The 24,269-nt window shown below is 29.7% G+C and overlaps 4 protein-coding genes across 7 annotated transcripts in view; 3 read left to right on the top strand and 1 right to left on the bottom strand.

Annotated features, from left to right (window-relative positions):
* LOC105255558 (microtubule-associated protein Jupiter) overlaps positions 1 to 3,429 on the top strand; it is a 28,800-nt gene extending 25,371 nt beyond the window's left edge. For both annotated transcript variants that reach the window (XM_025406468.1, XM_011264887.3), the window contains one exon: positions 1,402 to 3,429. In XM_025406468.1, coding sequence (XP_025262253.1) covers positions 1,402 to 1,586 — 185 coding nt within the window. In that variant the 3' untranslated portion in view covers positions 1,587 to 3,429. The remainder of the gene's footprint in view (positions 1 to 1,401) is intronic.
* A 424-nt stretch (positions 3,430 to 3,853) lies between these two features.
* Positions 3,854 to 10,178, bottom strand: LOC105255559 (probable DNA mismatch repair protein Msh6). Of its 3 annotated transcripts, XM_025406465.1 has the most exons (21): positions 9,909 to 10,178; positions 9,700 to 9,829; positions 9,211 to 9,378; positions 9,066 to 9,148; positions 8,923 to 8,976; positions 8,604 to 8,804; positions 8,384 to 8,518; positions 8,174 to 8,309; positions 7,775 to 8,055; positions 7,560 to 7,685; positions 7,388 to 7,472; positions 7,012 to 7,297; positions 6,782 to 6,937; positions 6,282 to 6,439; positions 6,115 to 6,203; positions 5,731 to 6,021; positions 5,402 to 5,617; positions 5,128 to 5,307; positions 4,861 to 5,038; positions 4,608 to 4,759; positions 4,195 to 4,452 (listed from the first exon to the last, which is right to left on the bottom strand). In XM_025406465.1, the coding sequence occupies exons 2-21, from the start codon at positions 9,818 to 9,820 to the stop codon at positions 4,195 to 4,197; spliced, it is 3,354 nt and encodes a 1,117-aa protein (XP_025262250.1). In that variant the 5' UTR covers positions 9,821 to 9,829; positions 9,909 to 10,178. The 3 variants fall into 3 exon arrangements, with proteins under 3 accessions (XP_025262251.1, XP_025262250.1, XP_025262252.1); XM_025406466.1 differs by lacking the exon at positions 9,909 to 10,178 and having other exon boundaries at positions 3,854 to 4,452; positions 9,700 to 9,820; XM_025406467.1 differs by having other exon boundaries at positions 8,923 to 8,973; positions 9,700 to 10,178.
* Positions 10,179 to 10,868: 690 nt separating this feature from the next.
* LOC105255592 (phosphorylated adapter RNA export protein) lies at positions 10,869 to 13,834 on the top strand. Its single transcript, XM_025406491.1, has 4 exons — positions 10,869 to 11,208; positions 12,031 to 12,637; positions 13,028 to 13,306; positions 13,421 to 13,834. Exons 1-4 carry the CDS (start codon positions 11,158 to 11,160, stop codon positions 13,684 to 13,686), a joined length of 1,203 nt encoding a protein of 400 aa, XP_025262276.1. The 5' UTR covers positions 10,869 to 11,157; the 3' UTR covers positions 13,687 to 13,834.
* A 1,818-nt stretch (positions 13,835 to 15,652) lies between these two features.
* On the top strand, positions 15,653 to 23,557 carry LOC105255560 (condensin complex subunit 1). The gene is made up of 20 exons (XM_011264895.3): positions 15,653 to 15,674; positions 15,744 to 15,894; positions 16,062 to 16,196; positions 16,344 to 16,525; positions 16,598 to 16,737; positions 16,797 to 16,941; positions 17,021 to 17,254; positions 17,389 to 17,721; positions 17,799 to 17,991; positions 18,116 to 18,423; positions 18,489 to 18,881; positions 19,028 to 19,272; positions 19,389 to 19,509; positions 19,582 to 20,036; positions 20,125 to 20,379; positions 20,580 to 20,852; positions 20,926 to 21,068; positions 21,146 to 21,484; positions 21,576 to 21,698; positions 21,955 to 23,557. Exons 2-20 carry the CDS (start codon positions 15,780 to 15,782, stop codon positions 22,089 to 22,091), a joined length of 4,269 nt encoding a protein of 1,422 aa, XP_011263197.2. The 5' UTR covers positions 15,653 to 15,674; positions 15,744 to 15,779; the 3' UTR covers positions 22,092 to 23,557.
* Positions 23,558 to 24,269: the final 712 nt, after the last annotated feature.

Raw genomic sequence — 24,269 nt, forward strand, 5'->3', positions numbered from 1 at the left:
ATTTTTTTCATTTCTTTGATAATTTTCAAGTACGTATCATATAATAATTGATATTGTAAAAATTGGAATGAATGAAAATCCATTGAAGTCAAGTCTATGTACTGGGTGTGGCAAATCTCTTCCCAAGATTAAAAATTACTTCCTACGTCTTCCTATGTCTTTGCATCATGAAGCCGAGCATTATCATGAAGCAAAATCACCTTCCTCGTCTCTTTTCTTATTATACAGCCTCTTGCGCTATAACTCGTCACTTAAATTAATGAGTTGTTGCTTATAGCGACGAATTATTTTGCTGTATAACAAAATACAGAATTCTTTTTATATATAGTATCAAATGCACAAAAAATTTTTTGTTACGAATTTATGTGATTTCATTGAAATTGCTAATTGTTTGGAAACTATCCATGACATCCATCGTTTGGAATTGTCATAGAGGATTCATTTTTCATTCTTCAAATTAATTTGGTACAAGAAATCTTTTTCTTTTGAATCTTGATAACAAAGATATAACTATATCATATATTTCTTTGTTATCGATTATCGATATTAAGTACATGTAGAATCCATTTGCCTTCTTTTGTATTTTTTGTATTTTTCCGATTTGTTTTGAACATAAACTAAACTTCTAGAATTGCTCCAAGTTGTTTTGCAAGCCTGTTTTGTGTGTTTGATTTTTATCAAATAATATATATTTTTATTTTACTTTATTTCAGATGTTAATTTACAAGCGATACACATTAATTCTATTTGCTATTTAGTAGTTTTATGATTATTTGAATTATGTGCTTGATTGCCTGCAAGAAATTAAAGCTACTCCTATCCATTTTCCTCAAAATGAGCCCTTGTCACTATATGTAACAAGAAGTAATATTCCAAGATGTTATTTACGAATTTAAACATATCTTTTGATGTTTAATTATAAATAATAATATATGAATTGCGGATAATAATGTGCATGCAATAGAAATATTTCCGTAATTTAAATGAAATTACAAAAGTTACAATTAAAATAATGTGAAAAACTGAAAAAATAATATAAGTTTTCAAGATACAACTTTAAAATATCCAAAGTTACATATAAAGCATGCGTGTGTGCGTGTGTGTGTGTTACTTTATTTCATTATTGAATATATTTATGAATGACTTATCGATGTCAGGTATTTATTTTTTGCAAGTAAGGTTTTAAATTTATTCGAGAATTGAAAGAAAATGATCTGCTTATAACTCAACAATCTTGCCTATATGATGAATATTATTTTAATTTGCTTTCAACCGTTCAATATATATCGAGCGTGAACGTGGAAGTATTAAGAGATCGGATAATTGAAGTTTAGAATCGGCAATACATATCAGATTTTATTGTCAGCGATTTCAGACTAACGAAAATAATCCTTTTCGCAGATGGCAATCCGGTAACTGGAACTGGCTACATGCCCGAGATGCAGAAAAACGGACCGGCCATGCAGAACGGAATTGCTAGCTCGAATTCCAGCAGTAGTGGCGAAAAGTCGAATGAAACGTCGCCGGCGGCAGCAAAGCCGCGTACCCGCATCCCACCTGGTGGCTATTCATCTGGACTGTGGTAAAGGGCAAAGTCATCATCCGTCGCTTTCTTTCCTTTCCCGAGATATGTTCTGATTAATTCTTTCACAGCTCTGTTACTCCTAACTCATTAAAGCCCACTATATCTCTTGAGATCTTCGAATTGTTGTCCGTAAAACACCCCGAAATAGAAGTCTATTTATACCATACCGTGTATCTATGGCGATGGGTATACTTTTCTATATTTTTTAGAATCCCAAAAAAAGAGAGAGTTGAGAGACAGGTGAAATAATATAGTGGGTCTTAGTAGATTAACATCATTCTGCTTTGTACTATTCTCAAGAAAATTCATAGAGAGGAGCAAGAATAACATTTACAGGCCTTTTGATTTTCGGATAACTATTCTCAATAATCGTTCTTGAATTAATTCAGACGTAAATACATGATTATAATCAGTCACTGCAGTATTCAAACAAGAATGCAGTATTCAATATAACATGATATTTGCAATTAGGAAAGTCGAAAGGATTAATAAGGATGGACGAAAATACTATAATAATAATAAAATCATTAATCATCCGAATATTTGCAACGTAAAAACGAGCAAGATCGCATTTCAATGACGCAATTCGATCAACAATTCTATCATATTTCATATTGATTTCTTGAGATCTTAGATTTCAATCATATGACACGCAAATTCTATATTTTAAAAGAATTATAAAATATCGAATTGGTAATTAATGGTAAAATTGTTAGATTTAATAAATAGAATTTTTGCAAATCTCTTTACTGCAAAACGAATAAAATGTTGTAGAAAATATGATACTAAACCGGTCCTGAGTTTCTCTGGAGCGTGAATTACCAGTCTTTCAATTAACAACTCTGGTACAAGTTTTATCACGTAACTGTATAAAGGTAGTTAAAACGATCATTGCGCGTAAAGTATATTTTTTCATGGCTGAAATGTTACGTCGGTCGATGAACGATTCGCGAGTCGTAAATCATTCTGCTAGGAAGTGCAATTCCTTTATTAACGGCTTATATATAATGAACCTAATATAAATAATAGAATATAAATAAATAGAAAAGAATAATTTTCATGATAAGAGAGGTGGAAACAAAAATATTTGTTTTAAAATTAAAGCATAAAGTAAGAACATATTGTGTAAACTATTTCAATTATTTGTATTTCAAAATATTTAATAATCAACATTTTATGAACAGTATTAATAATTCCAGCTAGAATTGCAGTAAAATTTGAATATTAGCAATGTTTTTCAGTATTATAATGTTTAATTCGTACTTTTTGTATTTTATTTATATTTTCCATTCCGAAATCTTATATTTATTATATTGCGTACGATTGTCGTATCAGGTATCGCAGTATTTTGCTCGTTTTTAATGTTTGCATATCGCGTTTCGATCATATAACATCTTAGAGAATCACATGTCTGAGAATTCGCTTTCATCTCAAGATAAAGGACAATGATATATTCACATATATACATATACAGAACAGTACCAAGATCGTAGAATTATAGTATCGTGATTATTACAGTATAGGCATTGATTAGGAGTGAGGAAAAAAATCATTGCACTATCTAAAAATCTGCCAAAAATCAAGAAAAAATATATTGAAGAAGTCTACATGTGAAAATAATTAACAAAATAATTAACATTTTGAATAGAGAGTATCTCATATTAGTGTGACACTGTTACAAAAAAAAAATAGATTCCGTAAAAATCAAAGGAATGAATTGTAATAAAAAAACAGCAGTGTTTAATGATGAAATTAAGATTGTGGAAACTTCAGAGTTATACTACATTAGAAGTAGGTATGTGTTATTTCCAAAAATAAAGGTATACTATGTATAACCCATTAAATAAATCAAGTGCTTTTTAATCTTCGTGCCTTCTTAATCAACTATTTATTAACTTCAAAAGAACGCGATCAATGAAAAAATATCATTTTATTTTTTCCCCATGATTTTTGAATGAAAAAGATATTATACCAATATACCTGCTGTTTATAATATTAATGTGGTTTTGCTATGATATAATCAGAAATTTCCCAAAAATCAAAAATATATCATCGTATAATTTATATGAAATGCGCGCATTTAGATGATATATTTATTTCTCACTCTTATAAGTATTTTAATATGTTCGTCATCACCTCGCTTCTTTTTTTTTTACGATAGTGTAGCGGGTGTAGTACATAAATTGAATGTATTTATTTTACGCAAAGAATCGTGCACATGTTTCGCTTTTTTTTCTATGCAAATTTTTACGCAATGGTTTGATGTGAGTAAAATTAAATTATAACATACACAATATATTTGTCACAAAAAAGTAGCCTTTTTATACTCTGACAATGATGAATAAAATTTTGTAAGCAAATTACTTTGCTTTGTTTCTCCCTGGAAACAGTGTAATGCCTATTTTTCTATATTATTTCCGAATTAGTAATTAATTGGTTAAGGTTATTTATAATTTACGAATCTAGCCACAAAAAATAATTATTCTTTGAATAATGATGATGAATATGATTTATTATACGATTTATAATTACGATTATTATATCTGATACAATTAAAAGATTATATGAATATTTATTCAACGTGCTTGTGTAATAATGTATTTGGCACATTAAAGAGCAGTAATAAAATTTCTCATTTGAGCACCGTTGGCTTTACAGAGAGCAATAAAAATGTGTTTGTCATTAGTTTCTTGTTCCATCTTACTAGCGATCTCATGCGCTTTCTTTGTGATAATAGATGGTATGCCTGCTAGTCGAGCGGCATTGAATCCATAAGATTTCGGGCAAGCTCCTTCACTGAGCTTGTATAAAAACGTTACCGTCTCTTCTGATACGTTTTCCTCTTCTCCCGTTTCTACCATGCATGCCTAAACAAAATTAAAATTTACAAAAGAGGATTTTATAAAATTTTTAAAAATAAATTGGTATCGATAAATATGTGTAATAAAATAACAATACATAAATTAATGTATGTATTTTTTAACAAAAGATTTATATTATTGTAATTATAAGATTTTCTCACCATATGAGCTAATGTGACCTCTTTATTGGTCTTGTAATCTTCGACCAAAGAATGATAATGAGTCGAGAATAATGTACGACATTTTAACTTAGTTAATGCGTCAACAACCGAAGCTGCTATTGCTGTACCATCATAGGTTGATGTGCCGCGTCCTAGAATAGAATATATTTTTTATCAATTTAAGGAATATTTTCATCAGTTTGATATTTAAAATGAAGAATGAATAAATCGATAATCAATAAGTTATCTTTACCTAACTCATCAAGAAGAACCAAGGAATAGGGTGTGGCGTGTTGCAACATCGTGGCAGTTTCATTCAGTTCAACCAAGAACGTACTCTGTCCAGTCAGAATATCGTCGTTAGCACCCAAGCGGGTAAAAATACGATCCACCAATGTTATACAACATGAACTAGCTGGAACATAGCTCCCCTATTTATGCAAAACAATTGAATTCACATTTTATACTTATAACTCATCATTTTAATTTCACTCGTGCGCATTATTCTCATAGAACTTACTATCTGCGCCATGATTGTGATCAAGCCCACTTGACGCATGAGAGTTGATTTGCCTCCCATGTTCGGTCCTGTTAGAATCATCAAGGAGGCAGTATCATCAGTCGCCAATAGGGTATCATTGGGAATAAAGTTATCAGATATAATACAAGGGTGTTTTCCGTCTCTTATTTTGATAAAGATCTATAAGAATTACATATTTGTTGTCATATTTTCTCGATAAATTAATAAGCATTTTTAATAATTTTAATAAGCAATATCTAAACGATTCCATTACCTCACCGTCTAATCCATCATGAATCTCTGGTATACACATATCACCGTTTCGAGCATAATCCGCGAGAGAAATAAGCACATCCATAGTAGCTACTTTGTAAATGGCTCTATGCCACATATCATATTTTTCACTAAATTGCGCAAATATTCTTCTGTTAAGATCCTTCAGTACTTTATCTCTATGCTCTTCTGTATTTATCTGTCTTGCTAAAAGTTCCTACAATAATCAATTAATTTTGTGTAATATTAAAGATATTTTATCACAAAAAAAAGAGAGAAAGGAAGAGGAAGAAAGACAAGCTCTTTTTAAATATAAATTATTACTTTTACCTTTGCTTCAGCAGTATAATAACGCTTAAAACCTTTTCTTTGTGACTGTAGTTCATATCCGGGACCAACTTTCTTAACTCGTGACTCAGGAACTTCAATTTGATAACGTTTCTTATCTGTCCCAAAAAATGATATATTTGCGTCAAAATGCTGTTTTTGTTTTTCCAAATATTTATCTAAATCTTTCTTGTTCTTTGCAAGTTCAGTCAAGACTAAATCATATTCAGCATCTACTCCTTTTTTAGGAACAATACAACCTTGCTTTTTAGCTTCTTCGTGATCAAATGCAGTCTGAAATAGGTACATTAAATAAAAAAGATAAATAATAAAGATTTTAATTAATAAATAAATGATCAGAGGAATTATTGAAAATGAAAACATTACCTTAAAGTAGTCTAATATTTCCCTTAATTGAGGGAAATCACCATTTGGTTCATATTGTGTACAATGGCTTATCAAATTACTTTCAAAATCTGTAAAAAAACGATTGAATTACCGAAAGAATATAAAATTTGCTAAATTTAAATAAAATATAAATAAAATAAATATACCATTAAATAGTTCAATAAATTTCAAAACTTCTTCAAATTTAGCAAGTGTCATAGTAAACTCTACAATTATTCTCTTTGAATACGTTGGGCCTTCAAACATTATGGCTCTGCCATCAGGATGATTTTTCATTTTAGCTGCATTTCCTTGAGCATGTATTCTATTAAAGCAGAAGATATGTATAGAGTACCTCATATAAATTGTTACAAATCATTTTTACAAACAACTATTAAAGATATAAACAAATCTTTTTTAGTAACTGACAAATCTCTTTTTAGTTTTTTGAAATTTATTGGGATGTTTCATATTATAAAAAAAATATATGTATGCAAAAGTATTAATAAGTATTAGTAATAAAATCATCAAAAATTGAATATTTTAGGAAATATTTCATACATATACACACACGCGCGCGTGCGCGCTCGCATCAACACATATAAATGATTATTGATACATATAAATTTCAAAAATTTGTCATTCCAAGTAAGATTTTGTAACTTACTTGCTTAATAATCTTTCAAGATCTGGCAGTGTTGATAAAATTGCGCGAGCTGACTGTATCATATCTATTCGATCTACCAATTCCTGCACAGCTTTCTGGCGTTTTATTATAATATCTTTACGACAAGATGGCCTACAGATCCATTCACGCAACAATCTAAAAGGAATATATATATTTTTGTCAGTGTATAGAATAAAGTTTACATGAAAAGCTAGTATATAAAAATTTACCTTTTACCAAATGCAGTACAGCAATGGTCTAAAACACTATTAAGCGAATTCTCTCCAAAAATTCTTAAGTTTTTTATTGTAACAGCATCTATCACCATAGTGTTTGTATAACTGAGACCTGCGCGATTGTTTGCAGCTGAGAAATCCGGCGGAATGTAAGTATTAAAGCAACCTTGTGCCAATAGTTGTTGTTCAAGCAGGAAGTCTTTTAATAAGTATACACAGCCTCCTAGTGCATGTACTGCTAATTCTTTGTTACTGGCTGGCGTTAAACCCAAGCTATCTCCTAATTCATAACAATAATATAACGATAATTGTGTATCACATACAAAAATATAAAGCAAAAATTTTGCAAAAAATGATTATACATAAATACCTTCATTAAGATATGATTTTAAACCTGCAGGCCAAGCAAAGTCGGAATCTTCCTCCTTCTTGAAATAATTACCTTCATGAAGATTCTTCAAAAAGAGGAAAACAAACATTTATCATGTAATAAATACTATATGTACAATATGTATGTATATACTAATATTATCTATACTAACTTTTAATGTAGTTGTAGCAGACCAGAATTGTGCTTCGCGCTGTAGCGGTTCTTTTAGCGCTGCTGGTAGAGTGTTATTTATAAGCTGCAAAATCTTTCGCGATAGATTACCACGTTCATATATTACCTGAAAATAGAAGTCATAAGTTGTAACAACATTGTTAACAATAATTTCATTATTGTTAACAATAATTAAATCGTAATTATGTCCCATACATGCATTGGTGGATGATGAGCCAGTAGAGTTAACAATCTAGAATTGCAATAGTCATCATCGAATTGACTGAGATTAAATTCGCCTATTGTTGTATCTATGAAGCATACTCCAAAAGAACTGTTTGTCTGACCAGGATCACATCTTTCTACTAAAGATAACAGATAATTGGAATTTGGTGAAGATGCTTCTACATCTAATGGTGTATATACTCTAGTGCCCCTTGTACTAATTTGACAAATTTCTCGTTTCACAACTTTGTCAAACTTTGTTGTCTTAATCACTGTAAAATAAAAAGACAAATATCCATCATTTCTAGGAGATATTTTATACAATGCCAATTACATAGCTGTATGTATATAAGTAAAAACATAAATGTATTATTTTATAAGACTTCATACTTTTACTGCAGCGCGTTGCCATCATCTCCGGATTTTCGGTTTGCTCGACTCGCGCAACCTTGTAACCTCTTTCTATTAGGCTTGCCGAATAACGACCATAGCCGATTTCGGGAAATCCAGAGTGTGCGAATTCACCCTTTAACAATAAGTAATAAATCACAGAATGCATTTTTCATAAGTAATTTTAACATTCCTAATATGTAGACTTACTCGCATATATGTGAGACTAAGCTCATTAACACCAATAACTGCATCCATGTGGTACAACTCGTAGAATTTGCCGACTTTGAAGAAAAGTACGCAGTCAAAATGCTTACTTTTTAACTCCCACCATTGTCTCATTGCCTAAACAAATTTTAAGATGATTAATTATTAATGTTGATGCATGGTAATAGCATTTAATGATTCCGATTTTATTAAAGATTCTTACAGGAGTTTGATTGTTTAAAAAATCAACTGGCACATAAACCGTTCTGGAATCATAATCTGGATCTTTTAGGGTTCTCCTCTGTATGTCCCTTATTTTCTCTGGTTGCAAAAAATCCAATTTCAAGTGAGGCCAAACATGTGTAGTGGCAAGTCCATTGCTCATAGTCTGATTTTGTACAGACTGTTTCAATTCCTTTTTATCCTAATTTATCAAATGTATTATTAGATGTATTATTAAATTATAAGATTCATAAATATACATTAATCAAAAAAGTAAAAATTAAATATAAAAGCAATCAATTTTGCAATTATATACTCACTGCTTTATATGATGCTTGTTCTGACTTGGATTTAGCATTGGATTTCTTTTTCTTCTTTGAAAAAAAATATAAGAATATTAAATACAAGTTTTTTTTTATAATAGTGCTAATATTTAGAATAGATTGAAATATATCATTCTTACTTTTGGTGTTTCTTCCTCTGTTTCTGAAGATTCATCTTCTATATCTTTTTCCAAAGTTGATTCAGATTCTTCACTTTTGGGATCTATAATGGTCTTAATTTAAGATAATGATTGAAGAATATTATTACTTATGTAATTTACAAACCTGTTTTGAATTCATTTTCAATATCTTCATCGGAATCATCATCAGGAATAATTAAGCGCCTTCTCTTGATTTTTACAGGTTCATTATCTTCCTTATCATCATTTTTTTTATATGATCTTTTTTTATCATAGGTATTTTGATTTTCTTTTCCATTATTTCCAATAAGCTCTATGTATAATCATATGTATATATAATAATCACAAGAATCATAACAGTAATAACTTATAAATTATATATAGTGTATACGTGTGTGTGTGTGTAATTTGTGTTTTAATTATATAACATTTTAAGATATTTAAAATAAATCAAAAGCTCTATGTTATTGCAATTATATGTGTGGATTTTATATTCAAATTACATGAATCAAAATCTCACATCTATAAATTGGAAAATAACGTACAAAGCAATAATTTATTTCATCTCGATACACTAATGTTAAAGACAAGTATTTCATGATGCATTTTCAGAAACATCTTTTTCGAGACAAACCTTTTCTCTTTTGTTCTGCTTTGGGTGTCTGCGAATTTTCTGCGCTTCCTTTCTTCGTCTCCGGCTTTTTGACAGTTTTTGGAGACGTGAAATAATTAAGTATCGTATTTACCTTCGGCATTGTCTTGCTCTGGTACAAATAACATAAAAATGGATTTCAGAGAATATCATTCATTTAACTTACAACCAGTAAGCTCTATTTTAGAAACCTCGTTGTGCCCTAGACAATTCGGCGCGCTTTGGATCTATTGTTGAGAATTGGAGGGATGAAATTTCGCGCAAACAGCGCAAGCGCCAGCAGACGCTTTACGTTTCAGTCACGTGTATAAAGCCCCTTGCACAATGCTAGGCAACAGACAAATAAGGAATAGAAATAAGGAATAGAAACTATTCACCAATAAATACGCGGAATAGAAAATATTTGCCAATAGAGAAGAGAATAGATTCCTATTTCTATTCTTCTTGCCTGTTCCCTAGCATTGTGCAAGGGCCTTAATTCCTAAAGAGAGAGAAGACTGAGGCCGGTATTCATAGTCCGATCTTATATTTGAGATCATCTTAAGTTCGAGCTTGAAATGCTACGCAGCTATTTGATTGGTTCAATGAGGTCTTAAGTCAACCTCCAAGCAGACTTAAGACGATCTTAAATATAAGATCGGACTATGAATAGCGGCCATATTGTGGTCGTCGTCGTTGGAATTTGAATTGAACCAACTCGAGCGACTGCGACTACGACTGGAAACAAAGAATGTTACGACCGTCTTCGCGACGCTGAGACTCGCATTGTAGGGAGCGTTCCGTTTGACCACGTTGCGATTGACCACAGCCAATTATATCGACCTGTGCCTAGGGTAACCAGCAACGATTAACCAATCAGAGAGTCCTATTTTGAATTGGCCAATTGGCGACGTGGCAATCGGGTGCCACCCGCATTGTAGACCCCGCATTAATTTATTCGCTGCATCTCTAAATTTCACTGAAATTATATCTGCGCACGCGCAGAAAAACGCATCTCTGAAAACAACACTGCAACGTTATCCACCAATCCCGATAAGGAACGAAGAAGATCGCATTCCGATGTATACCCCGCTTGCGTCTATTTCTAAACCCTCTCTTTGCTATTTTATATATCTATGCACGAAGAAAGAAAGAGTGCGGTAGTATCTCTAGGCATGTTAGCTTAATGTTTAACGCTCTATGTTCGTGAAAAGTAGGTTGAGTATTAAAAATTTCTTACATGCTTGTCAGAGAAATCAAATGGAAAAAAAACACAAATATTGTACATTTCTAAGGCTTGAGACTGATTGAGATATCATCGTTTGCGAAAAAAGGAAAGAGAGAAAGAGAAAGTGTGTACTTGTTTCATGATATAGATTGAAAGTATTGATTTTGTAAAACATCTCTTTTATATTTCTCTTTATATATAAAAAGATAAATAAATAATCTCTGATAAAAAGCATGGAAGCGGAACCATTGGAATTGGAAGATGGTGAAATCGTTGACGATGAGGTCAGTCACTGAGAAATTTTCATTTCATAGAAATCTAACCTCATTATGTAAGCTCACCATGCAATTGACGACTCTTATTTTCTTAACGATTAAAGAGTATAATTGCACGGAATATAATTTCTTTATCTATATTTTTCTATTATAATTTAATTTATTTTTATCATGTGATTTAGGTACATATATTGCAATATATGGTATAATAGTATACACATGGAGGATATATAATACCATCAATATTATATATAATTTCCTTCCATATATTAAGATAATTGATATTTATTATCATAGACGTTGATTTATCTTGTTTTGTGTTAATAATTTATGTCTAATTTATGTCTAAAACATAATCCATTAAAACATATATACAGGTGAAGACAGAATATAAGATTGTACAATATATATCATTTTGTTAATAGTTAGGCCTGAAAACGGCTCAACAAGAAACAAAATTTTTTTCAAGATAATTCTACCCTGTATATATTTGGTTCTTATTAATCTATTTACTTCTTGTTTTTATATTATTTATTAAAATCTCATATTTATTTGTATATATATATTTTATAGCAATTTGTGTTTTAGATGGTTTGTACAAAACAAAATAGATTATTATACTTTGCCTTGTATTGCAATATATATCATGATTCAAAATAATGATATAACTATTCCTTCTTATCTATATTTAACTTAGTTATATCTTAGTTTAAGATTTTAGATAATTTTCTTAATAAACTATTATTTTTTTATTAGAATATTTATTGAAAAATATATAATCTATAAGAATATATTTTTTAATAATTACTTTTTCTTTTTTTTTTTATATAGCCAAACGACGTTTTTGGAACATATAATGTTTTGCAAAGACCTTATGTAGCACCTGTCACAGATGTATGTACAAACATGCGATACAATGATGAATCTGATAATTCTGCAGATTCTGAAAGTGATTCTGATTCAGATTCGACACATATTAACATTAAAAGACCTAAACTTAAATTAAAAAAGCATAACTTATCAAAAGACTGTACAACTAAAAATGATAAATATAAGGTATGGTGTACACAAATGCAAGAAGAATCTTTAACTGAGGACTTAATATCATTTGGTGTTACAAAGAAATTGTATCAAGAACGTAGCGTTGAAAGTTATAATTTTACTTTGCGATATGCACAGAATGGCAGAGAATCTTGTAATAATAATAGTTCTGATGATGAAAAAGATGTTGAACAGAGGTTAACTAACAAGAGAACAAATTCAGACAGACATAATGTAAAACTTAGGTTAGGAAAAAGGAAAAACTCCATGGAATCTGACAATCAGAAAGGCTCTGTTAGAATAGTAGCAGACTTGTCTACAACTGTAGATTCAACAGATGCTGATATTGCTATAGATATAACGACTAAACTCAGTGAGAAAAAAGAACTTCTTATAAGTAAGTATCTTTATATTAATACTTATTATTTTCTTTCCTGATAAATGAGATAAATTCACTTTTATTGCATTCAGTTTTAATGACAAATTGTTTAACAAATTTGAATTTTGATTTTGTTTAAAAAAATCTTTACTTATAAAATAATTGGTTTCAATTAATAAATAAAGAAGAAAATAAATTCTAGCAATATTAAGTTTTAGGAATTCATATAGGTAACAATTTTAATTTTCATTTAAATCTAAGAAAACTTATTGTTAATTTAGTTTTGTTTTACATTTGATATTATAATGATAGTGTTATATCAAGGATTCAAGAATAAAAAGATACCTCTTTTCTTATATATAAACATTAAAAATTATATATTTATATTTATATTTATATATCTTATAGGACGAGTAGTGGATATAATTGGTAAAGAAAAAGCTATTGATTTTTTTCAAAAAACCAAAGAAATTGAAGAGAATGGTGGAATGTTAATAATGAATGGATCTCGTAGAAGAACTGCTGGTGGAGTATATTTTTGGTTAGTAAAAAATGACAAGCATATCCCTCAAGAAAAAATAAGAGAGATATTTTATTACGATCAAAAAGAGACCAGTGAGCAAAGAAAGAAAGCTAGTATCAATGACAGACGACAGAAAACACAAGAATTAATGAAAAGCTTTGAAAGTAAATATTTTATAAAATTTTAATATTTCATTATATTTATTTTAAAATATTAACTTGTATAAAAGAATAAAATAATGCACAAATATAATATATATATATACTTTTAAATTACAGATAAATCCGAAAAAGATTTACCAACTTTATTAACAAGAGCAGAACTCTCTACAAAACAAATTGCAGAACAAGCAAGATTACGACGAGGTGAAGGCATGGATAGAATGCCATTAGATTCTGATCGTACAGTTTCGAATCCACCACCTAGTCCTGTAACAGATGATCCAGATCATTCTGAACATCCATTAACACAAAGACATGTTCAAGACTATGCTGATGATTTTCTTGATATTGGAGCAGATATAGATTATATGGACGTACTTTAAAACTATAGATTTTATATTTGCACATGCTCTGACAGTGTAACTTGTACAAATAAATAATTATAATCAGTTGCACATGAGAAAATAGCACGTAGATGTAATATAATTTATATAAAATTGTGTATTTATCATGTTTATATAAATGACAGAGGGGGAGAAAAATTAAAAATAACAATCAAAAACTTTTTCTTTTAATTATTTTCATTTTATATATAGTATTTGATACACACTATATAATTTATTTTTTTAGCTTGCTATTTATACAATTTATTTTTTCTTAAAATATATGTTTTAATAAATCTTTTCTTTAAAAAAATAATATAGCTGTCTGTAAAAATTAATACTTTATTCAATTTTTTAAAAAAATATAAAAAAATAAATACAGCAATTATATATATAAGGAAATATCTAAAAATTCATATACAGCAAAGTCTGAGAAATAAAATATTGTTAAATAAACAATCATAATTGTTATAAAATCTTTCAGAAACAAATTTAAGATAAAAAAATGCATTATATATATACAAAATTATATAATATTAATTTATAATCAAATCTAAGATGAATTCTTTTAATAAAGTAAGATCCTTTTAACTTGTATAAAGTAAATGTGATATAAATTGCAATTTGAAATTGCAATTTATTATCTTTATATAACATAAATTTCAAATTGCACAAAACAAGAGTTTAATATAAAAACCATATTACTGGAACTATTGCATTAAAATGTTTTACTATAAATTTGTTAATTATTTCTATATTTTATCCTTGGACCTTTTTTTGGATAAAAGAAATATCTTCTTAAATAAACTTGTTTTTATTTTGCGTTGGTTCAAAGAATATAATAGTGATGCATCCAGATTGAGATTCATCCTGAGATTTATATGCATCTTATTGTCTTCAATGCCATTAATCTTTGAAAAAATCAGAATTGTTGGAGTGATGATAGGGATTTTTTGTCATGCAACAGAACTCGCATCATTATTATTATCATTCTCTTCTTTGTCCTTTATCCAAAGTGCACAAAGCATGTGATGTATGAACAAACATTATATATAATTGTTATTATATAATTGTTCATTGGTCAAAGACATATCTTTTGACCTAGCGATATTTATTGGAGAATCTGGCATGTAAAGCAAAACTAATTTCAAAAACTCTTCAGCAAAAGCTAACTCACTTTTGGACATTTCTAGACATCAAACAAAAGATATGATGAAATGAATGAAAAATATCAAACCTTCTTCTCATTCTCCCTTTGGTATAGAACAAGGAAGAGTCTTGTCCACACTACTTTTAACTTTAATTTTGTAATATTAGGCAAGTTTTACTTAATATTGTGTGAATAAACAAAAAAGATTGAGTAAAAAGAAAAAAAATAAATGATTAGAATTCTCTCTAGGAAAGAGGAGAAAACTCAAAAATAGGATTCAAACAGAAAATACACACGTGACTATATGCAATTAGTTAGAGTGAAAGAAAGTATGTTTGTCTCTTTCCAACTTACTGCACTAGTGCAGCAGTGCAACTAAAAAGAACAAACCCTACGTGAAACGATCCACGTCTGTGTCCCATACACGAGTGATAATCACAGGTGATAATGAATGGCAAGAAATTCAAACAAAATCCCACGTGGTGACAAACACATTCGGAGTACTTTCCGATTCATGCATGAAGTAACAGAAAATGTATAATATGCGTGACATGAACTATACATTTTCTGTCACTTCATGCGCATCATGCGTGAATCGGAAAGTATTCTCAGAAAATCTAGTAACTTATCCAATTGCTGAATCCATTAAATGCGGTCATTGGTTATCACGAGTTTCGATTGACCAATCAGAATAAAAGACACAAAAAAATTTCTTTGTCCTGATTGGTCAATTGAATGCTTCTCTACAAGGAGTAAATTTTAGAACGCAACTTCTCTTCAGCAGATTGGTAGTAATGAATTTGAAAATGAAACGAATTTGACGTGCATATTTCTGTTGGTTAGTAATGTCTCTTAATTGAGGACTGTTTGTTTACAGCAGTATTTATAAGATTTATACTGATTTAAGACTCTACTGTTGCAATTAAAATTGCAATTAGTCAAAATGGTAAAAAACTTTGTGATTCCTTTGGTGGCGGACGAACTTTTGACGTCTCATGCCGAACAATATTTCGTTGAAGAGGTTGTGCCTTTACGAATGATATCACAGGCTCTTGATGGTAATTGCAATGTATAAATCTTATTTCCAATTCTACAATTAAAAATATAGTTTTCGTCCTACAATAATAATAAATAATTTCTAAATAAGTTTTTAACAACAATAAGTTATTGGTATAATAACAATTGCAATAATTAAATAATTTATAATGTTGGAAATGTGTTGTAGATACACGACCAGCATTGCAAGCAAATGGCTCGCATTTTATTTTGGATAATTTTGACACCTTTTTCTCTATCATTGTTCATGGCAATAAAGTGGAGCTTGTAGTTTGCTTGCGTGGTTTTAATAGGATTCATAAAGGTAATATTCTTTACTTTATAATTATTCTTTATAAAGTCCACATTATATATTATAAGTAGAAATTTTTCTTTTATAATATATATATCTTTGTAATTAATTAAAATAAATTATTTGATTAGTTTATATATAAGAGTATTATTTTTTCAGCTGTGGAAATACTTGTGGATAATTTGGAAAAAATATTTGATCATGGTAATGATATTACAGAGGAAGAGGACAGAAAAATATATTTATGTATCAACAATATGTTAGCATATTTGTTCTCTTGGTTTGTTGGTCATATAGATGAACGTGTGACAAAAAATGCAAATAATATCAATATTGGGAAGGTATAAGAGCTATTTATATAATTATATATTATAAAATTATATAATTAAACATTAATTTATTATCATTTTCAGTCTAAGAAAAGTGCAAAGTCTGATATTGAAGAAGAATGGGAGCTATCCAAACAGAAAGCTTTGGAACTTCTATATCGATGGCTACAAGTACCATTGCATAAAATTTGGAGACCACCAATTGTTGAAAATTCATTTGTTATGTAAGTTATATGATTCCAAAATTGAAGTATATAATTTTGTAATATTGTAATATTTGCAGGACTTTAGCACAGATATGTTATAAAATATTAGAACAGAGTAAAGATACAAAGCAAAAACATATAAGACAAACTATATTTGAGATTTTGGGAACTTTGATTAAAAGATACAATCATGGAATTACTTGCATTGTGAGAATTATTCAGGTATATATATTTTAGTAAATTATTTATGAATTTGTATTGTTATAAAAATATGAACGTAATGCAAATTGCAATGTTACAGTTGGTGAAATTATGCGATTCACTAGCAGTACCCATAGCAACTGGAATAGTACATATGGCTATGGAATGTGGTTGTAAAGGTTTGATAAAGGAAGTGATGAATGAAATCGGACAGAGCGAAATTGGTGAAGTAGAAAATCGTAACGTATCTACATTTCTCGAAAACATTGCAATCTCACAACCCGATCTTATAATTCCTGTCCTCGATGAGATCATGGATTATCTATCGAATGAGGCACGTTTTTATCATATTTCTCTTTCCATAATTCTATTAAACAATAGTTCAATATGAGATATGTTAAGTTGAATATATAAAGTTAGAGAAATAGTTTAATTAACTAGAAAATCTTGCTGGAAAATATTTTACAGTTTTATACTATGAGAAACTGTGTGATTGAAGTCTTGGGTATCGTAGTGCAAAAAGCGTTAACTGGCGAAAACCTCACGAATGAACAGAAAGAACAACGTGATGAATGCTTAAACAATTTGGAGGATCATATGTTGGATTGCCATGCTTATGTCAGATCAAAGGTGCTTCAAGTGTGGCAACGCTTGTGTTGTAATGGTGCTGTACCATTAGCTAGATATGGGAAGCTTTTAGCCGCCACTGCATTGCGCTTAGAAGATAAAAGCGCGAATGTTCGTAAACAGGCTCTCCAATTATTGCGTGCCATGTTGCAAAGCAATCCTTTTGCTGGTGAGGTACGCATATTTCGAAAACGCACTATTTTTTTTTATAATTAAACTGACCTTCGATTTTATGTATTTTTCTATTGTAGTTGACTTGTGTTGAACTTTCCAAAAAGTTGGAAAAAGAAAAAGTAAAATTGCAAGAATTGCAAGCTCAAATCGCTAGTTCTAGTGGACGTGGTCATATGCAAAGATTCGAACTTTGGAATATTTTACAGCCAGATATTAAAGCGGCAATAAAGCAGATTTTAGAAAATGAAATGGAATATGTGGATGAATCATGTTAGTCAATTATTAATTAGTTGTTAATATTATTGATGTATTTATTTATTTTATATATATCTTTTATCATACAAAACATTTACAAGATTATAAGATCTATTATACATGATTTTACTTAATATAGGTACGGAAAACAAAGAAAATATTGATGCAGATCATGTTTTCGAACGTGTGAGACAATTATTATTAAGCCGAAAAGTCACGAAAGCTGTGACATATTTGTGGAAGACTTGTATGATATTAGATGAAGCCCCTGATATGAGAGATCTTTCTACTGCGGCTAAAGAGGAGTGCCTATTCGCCTTTTTGCTGAAAATTTTTATAGAATCAGAGAACAAAATAACAGAAAACGAGAATACGGTTGACGCAAACAAATTAGAGCAAGATAACAAGAAAAAAGAGGAGCAAAAGCGCATTATAAATTATTATACAGTACGTGACAAAAATTAATAAAGCGATTCTTTTGAACTGATTGTAATTATATATTTCTTTTGCAGAATTGTCTCGAGTTTGCGATTGAATTGGAAAAGGCGATACCGATAGCAGAGAAACTATTGTTCTCTACATGTGCTGGCGACGCCGTTGAATCGTGCACATTTTTAGGAACCGCTTTTCAGTTTGGAGTAACTGGTGCAGCCAATTCTATACGCGAAGCTCTTTTTCAAGTGTTCCATCGCGATCAATCTGTGCGTAATAATATAGCTGTGGTCTACAAAGACATCTATCTCAACAATAATAATGACAAGCAATCGGCTCGTCAAATAGCTGTAATTCGTAGCAGTCGTTTGATCAACTTGTTAAAGGAATTACGACCTGGACAAAGCCCGGCTTTAGTCCAATTGATCGTAACGTGGTATGAAGCCGGAGAATTAAACAGCGAATTATTGCGGGTATTTAATATTGAATATACACATCTTATTTAATGATAAAAGTTACAAATAATCTTAAATAATAATCTAAGTTACAAATAAACTTTTTATAATAAATTTATTAATGTATAAGTTCCATATTTTAATTTTAATTGTTATTTGCACAGGTATTATGGGAAAAGTTCTCTCTAAAGTATCCAGATACATCTCCGATAGATAGCAGAACTGCGTTAATGATATTAACGATGATAGCTCAGGCAGAATCTAACATTGTGACTGATAATCTAGATGTGTTAGTGAAAGTAGGATTAGATCCGCGCGCGAAGGATGATCTTCTTTTTGCACGAGACACTTGCAGAATGTTATTAAAGATAAAACAAAATAGCAAGGATATCGAAAAATCATCTCTGAGGTCAGCGTTTATTGAAAGTGATGAAAATATATATATATATATATATATATATATATATATATATAGATTGAAGTTTCTTAAAGTTACGATAAAAAAGATTCTTTCTCATTGTATAGATATCCCAACAATCATGATATGTTTCAACAAATCCTGATATTGTTAATAGACACTTTTATCAGTGCAGATGAGAACGCTTACATATCTTTCGCGACGGATGCAATTAACGTTATATATCACGTAAGTGGAACTATTATGTATTAATTAAATACATTTAGAATATCGCATTGAAAATTTGGCTTCAAATTCCAGTTGGCAAATCAACCTGATAAATTGATAAAGGAATTGTTGTTGAACATCACTGAAAAGAGTCAATTAACGAATAAGGAAACGAATCAAGCACCGAATGTGTCATGCACTGTATTCTCCAAATTACTCTATATAATTGGACATGTTGCTATTAGGCAAATGATTCATCTGGATATGTCCATTTACAAGGAACTTAAGCGTAGAGATGTAGTGCGAAAGATGCAGGGTAAAAGCAAGAAACAAGTATCGAGAGCTGAGTTTGTAACATCGGATATTAGGTCTAAATCGGCAAACGCATCGATCTCATCAAATAGACAAAATAGAGCCAACTCGGTGACTAGCGAAGATAACGGCGAAGAAGCTTTAGAAGGTGCGATAGATGATTCCGAAGCGGAGTTCGTGAACAGCACGCTGGAAAACGAGATTGTCACTGGAGATGGCTTGCTTGCGAAATTTGTGTATGTATTGTGATAATGATAATCGCTCAGAAAGAATAATAACCGAAGAATAGAATAGGCGCAACTTACATATGTGTAATTATTACAGTCCACTGGTATTGGATGTATGCAAGTATCACGATAAATACAATAATGAGAATCTACAGGCCGCAGGTTCGCTCACGCTCAGCAAAATGATGACGGTGAGTTCCATATTTTGTGAACAATCTCTACAACTTTTAGTAACTATATTGGAACGATCGCCGTATCCTGGAATAAGGTCAAACATGCTAGTCGGAATGAGTGATCTCGCTACTAGATTTCCAAATCAAGTAGAACCATGGTCAAAGCACATCTATGGCAGGTAAATTGATTTCTACTCTGATTTTCAAAGATTAAGATTTTAAGAATCAAAATTTCCTTTTTTAAATATTGATTAATATTAATTTGCATATATATATATATATATATATATATATATATATATATATTTCTTTCACAAAAATATGAAATTAGCGAAATTGCAATGTACTGTTATTAATATTAATATTTACATTTGTATAGACTTCGAGATGAGGATGTGAACGTGCGTAGAACATGTGTTCGTATGTTATCGAATCTGATAATGAGAGAAATGATACGAGTGAAAGGACAGGTTTCAGAATTAGCCCTTTGCATTATTGACGAGGATAAACAAATACAGCAGGACACAAAGGAATTCTTCAATCAACTTGCCCAGAAAGGCAACGCTCTCTATAATATAGTGCCTGACATATTGTCGCGCTTAGCAGATCCTGAATTGAATTTAGACGAAAAACAATTTCAGGAAACCATCAGGTAAATATTGCAGCTTATGTTTAGCAGTATGTGCAGTAAAAACTATAAGCTTCATTGACGTTATAATTCGCAGATACATTCTCAGTCTAATGCAAAAAGAGAGGCAAATTGATACAATAATCGATAAAATTTGCACTAGATTTAAATTAGCTACCACAGAAAGACAATGGCGCGATCTTTCCTATTGTCTTTCACTATTACAATTCAGTGGAAAAAGTAAGTAAAGTAATTTTATGTTTAATAATATAAAATTTATGTTAGAAACAATTAATTCCAATCTCTTTTTTTATAAGGTATACGGCGTCTTATCGAAAGTTTATCGCTATTGAAAGAAAAAATTCATTATAAACCGGTCTTAACGGCATTGCAAAATATCATTGAGCAAACGAAGAAAAAAGCAGATGCTAATGCCGCTTGCACAGAATTAGAAGAGAAAATACAAGAACTTTTAGACAGCGAAATAAAAAACACAAAAGATGCAGATAGCCATCTGATGCCACCACCGTCTATCATGCCGAAGAATAGGAAAAACGTTCGTAAAAATAAATATAAGAACAAGAATGATGAAAGCGATGAAGATAGCTCCGAAGATGATTCCGAGGAAGATGTAGACGATGCACCTATTGTAAAATGTAAGTGAATAAAGTCGATTTAGTTAATTTTTTACATTCAAAATTAGAGATATACAAATATATATAAGTATTTTATATTTATTTTTCTTAGCGAGAAATAATAGAAACGAATCGACCAGTGGAAAAGTCTTTCATCCGGCAGAGAATAATGATGATGATAATAATGATAATGATGATGTCAGAAACAAAAATGCCTCAACTCCTGGAAAGCTTGGTATTTGTTTAATATATTTTAATACATACATAGGATAATAAATATTAGATAAAAATAGTTAATGACATATAATGAATTTAATCAAACATTATTGAAAATATAATACTCTAAGTTTATGGTTTATTTCATCTGCATATGATCTTTCAATTATGTATGATTTTTCGACTGTGTAATTTTTTTATAAATAATGGGGCAATTGATATATGCAATTAAAGATAATGGGATGAATGAATGAATTTATTTTGTTTTTTCTTAGGTAAAAGAAAAGGACATGTACAAAAGAAAAATACGAAAATTGCATTCGATGACGATGTCGACGTATTACCGTCCTCAAAACGAAATAAAATTAATACACCTTTACGAGAGACCAGGTCAACTCGATTACGTAAATAATTTTTTTCTTGTACAGTTACAACAAAGCAAAGAGTTTAATAGAAAAATACGTAACTTTTTGAAATGTATTAAATTTTATTCTAAGAATATATGCGTGTGTATGTATATATATAAAGTGATATATTGCTTAGAAATGCACATTTAATAATACACTATTATTTCACAATATAGAAAAAGCAGGCTATATTAAAAAATCAGTTATACATTTCTATATTTATTTTGATACATTGTAACAAAGTATGAGTCATTTATTCATTTATTAAAACATAGATAGCAAAATGCCAACAACTTCGATTTTGCAGCAGATTTATATACGTTATTTCTTCACTAACTTAGTTTCTATTATGGCTTGTCTATATACTATATAACGGCAGAGTTGAATATCTGCTTGCAATGAGGTTGGCGCAAACGCGCCTTTCTAAATCTTTCGGATCGTAAAATGCTACGCGGGAGGAACATCTCCTACCGTGATTCCGCAGTAGTGTTTGGACTCGAGTCCTTTTTTCTGCACACATGTGTGATAAAATTGGAGTCGAAACAATGATGTATGTATGTGTGTAAAAGTCTCGAGTCTGGCGGATAACAAAAATAAACTATAAGATAAATTATAAAGATATAAAATATAGGATGAATACACAGTAAGTTTATATTTATTAATAATGGATTTTCAGAAAAAAAAGAAACAATAAAAAAAAATTAGAAATTCTCAAAATTCATGGCTAGATAAGGATTGTTTTTAAAAAATTCAATCATTAAACAATTCCATTCATTTCGGATGTAATTACTTTTTATCATATCTCAATTATTTGTCTTAAACATTTTTATGAATTATTTAAATATTCAATCTATTTGTTCATCAGTTCGAAATATTCGAAATAATCTGAGTTTTTCCTATGTTAAAATGAACAAGATATATTGCATGCATTTGAATATATGTAATATATATATAAAATATAAAGACTTAAGGATTGCAACGATTTCGGGCAGATTTAAAGAAATAATTCGAACCTTTAATATTGTTCAAAAGAAAATATAAAATTATGAAGAGATCGATACGAAAAATGCGTTAGAAATTTTTTCTACAAAAAATTAAAGTCTTGTTTTTTGTCCATATTTTAAAAAGATTTATTATTCTCAACATTTATAAATCAACATTATTGATAATAATTGAGCATCAAAAAGATACAAATGATTAATAAAATAATAGCTTTATACTGAATTTTATTTTTGCTAATGTGTTTTAATTATTTATTCGTGACACTTTTGATAAATTTAGGTAAGTTATTCTTCATTCTGTCAATAGATGCATTAACACAAATATTCGTCTTTTATTTTCAATTCTAAAGTTAATATGCGAAAAATTAAAAGTCTCTTAGAACTTCTCTGTTCCCGCAACAATAAAACCGATTAATATCATTAACTTGTATGCTGAAAGCGCGCGATTATGTCTCGCAAATCTTACACATTAGCAAGCATGCATCAAATTACTACACTTACGTACTTTTCTGCCTACTATTCTTATAGATTAATCTTATGGATAATTATTTTTTGTACAATTTTGTGCATCATGCACTAGGAACAGAGCAGCGGTTTGCAGCAGAATTTTGCCGATCAATCATTACATCCGAAGAAACCAGTTCTTCTGATCATAATTTCTGGAAATTTAGTCGATAATAAAATAACTAAAAAATAGTTATATAAAAAAATCAAATAATACAATTTATTAAAGATAAAGATTTCTATAAGACCTATAAGATATTTTACAAGAAAAAATTTTAAAAGAAAATTGGTTTTCAACAATTTCTCAAAAATTAGTTTTAAATTTCAGAAATGTGTATGTGCATATATGCGCGCGTATGTGTGTATGTGTGTATGTATGTGAGAAAACACCTATCTTTTGTTTTGTTTTAAAGTTTAAAGTATATAATTTTCAATAATACAATATATACTATACAATAGATCGATTTCAGTAACAATAATTAAAATACAATAAAAAATTGATTTCTTCTCTAAGAAAATAAGCGATTTTCATAATTTACAAATAATATTTTCTATAGAGAAATATGATTGATTTTTCTTAAAGTTAAATATTAATGTACGACATTTAAAGAAAATTGACGTGATACTCGATCGACATTCTGTCGCAAAACGCAATATTTTACAAATCGATTCTTCATT

This window comes from Camponotus floridanus, unplaced genomic scaffold (genome assembly GCF_003227725.1).
Source record: "Camponotus floridanus strain SB8 unplaced genomic scaffold, Cflo_v7.5 scaffold145, whole genome shotgun sequence".
NCBI classification, from domain to species: Eukaryota; Metazoa; Arthropoda; class Insecta; order Hymenoptera; family Formicidae; genus Camponotus; species Camponotus floridanus.

What these genes read in the sequence shown, in the direction of transcription:
- LOC105255559 (XM_025406466.1), bottom strand. Translation starts at nt 9,820, where the DNA reads ATGCCGAAGGTAAATACGATACTTAATTATTTCACGTCTCCAAAAACT. An exon ending in AACAAGCATCATATAAAGCA is followed by an intron (nt 8,805 to 8,922) that starts GTGAGTATATAA and finishes TTGATAAATTAG; the next exon opens with GATAAAAAGGAATTGAAACA. An exon ending in ATTTATTGAACTATTTAATG is followed by an intron (nt 6,204 to 6,281) that starts GTATATTTATTT and finishes GTTTTTTTACAG; the next exon opens with ATTTTGAAAGTAATTTGATA.
- LOC105255560 (XM_011264895.3), top strand. Translation starts at nt 15,780, where the DNA reads ATGGTAAAAAACTTTGTGATTCCTTTGGTGGCGGACGAACTTTTGACG. An exon ending in GTTGAAAATTCATTTGTTAT is followed by an intron (nt 16,738 to 16,796) that starts GTAAGTTATATG and finishes TAATATTTGCAG; the next exon opens with GACTTTAGCACAGATATGTT. An exon ending in ATCGAAAAATCATCTCTGAG is followed by an intron (nt 19,273 to 19,388) that starts GTCAGCGTTTAT and finishes CTCATTGTATAG; the next exon opens with ATATCCCAACAATCATGATA.
- LOC105255592 (XM_025406491.1), top strand. Translation starts at nt 11,158, where the DNA reads ATGGAAGCGGAACCATTGGAATTGGAAGATGGTGAAATCGTTGACGAT. An exon ending in GTGAAATCGTTGACGATGAG is followed by an intron (nt 11,209 to 12,030) that starts GTCAGTCACTGA and finishes TTTTTTATATAG; the next exon opens with CCAAACGACGTTTTTGGAAC. An exon ending in ATTAATGAAAAGCTTTGAAA is followed by an intron (nt 13,307 to 13,420) that starts GTAAATATTTTA and finishes TTTAAATTACAG; the next exon opens with ATAAATCCGAAAAAGATTTA.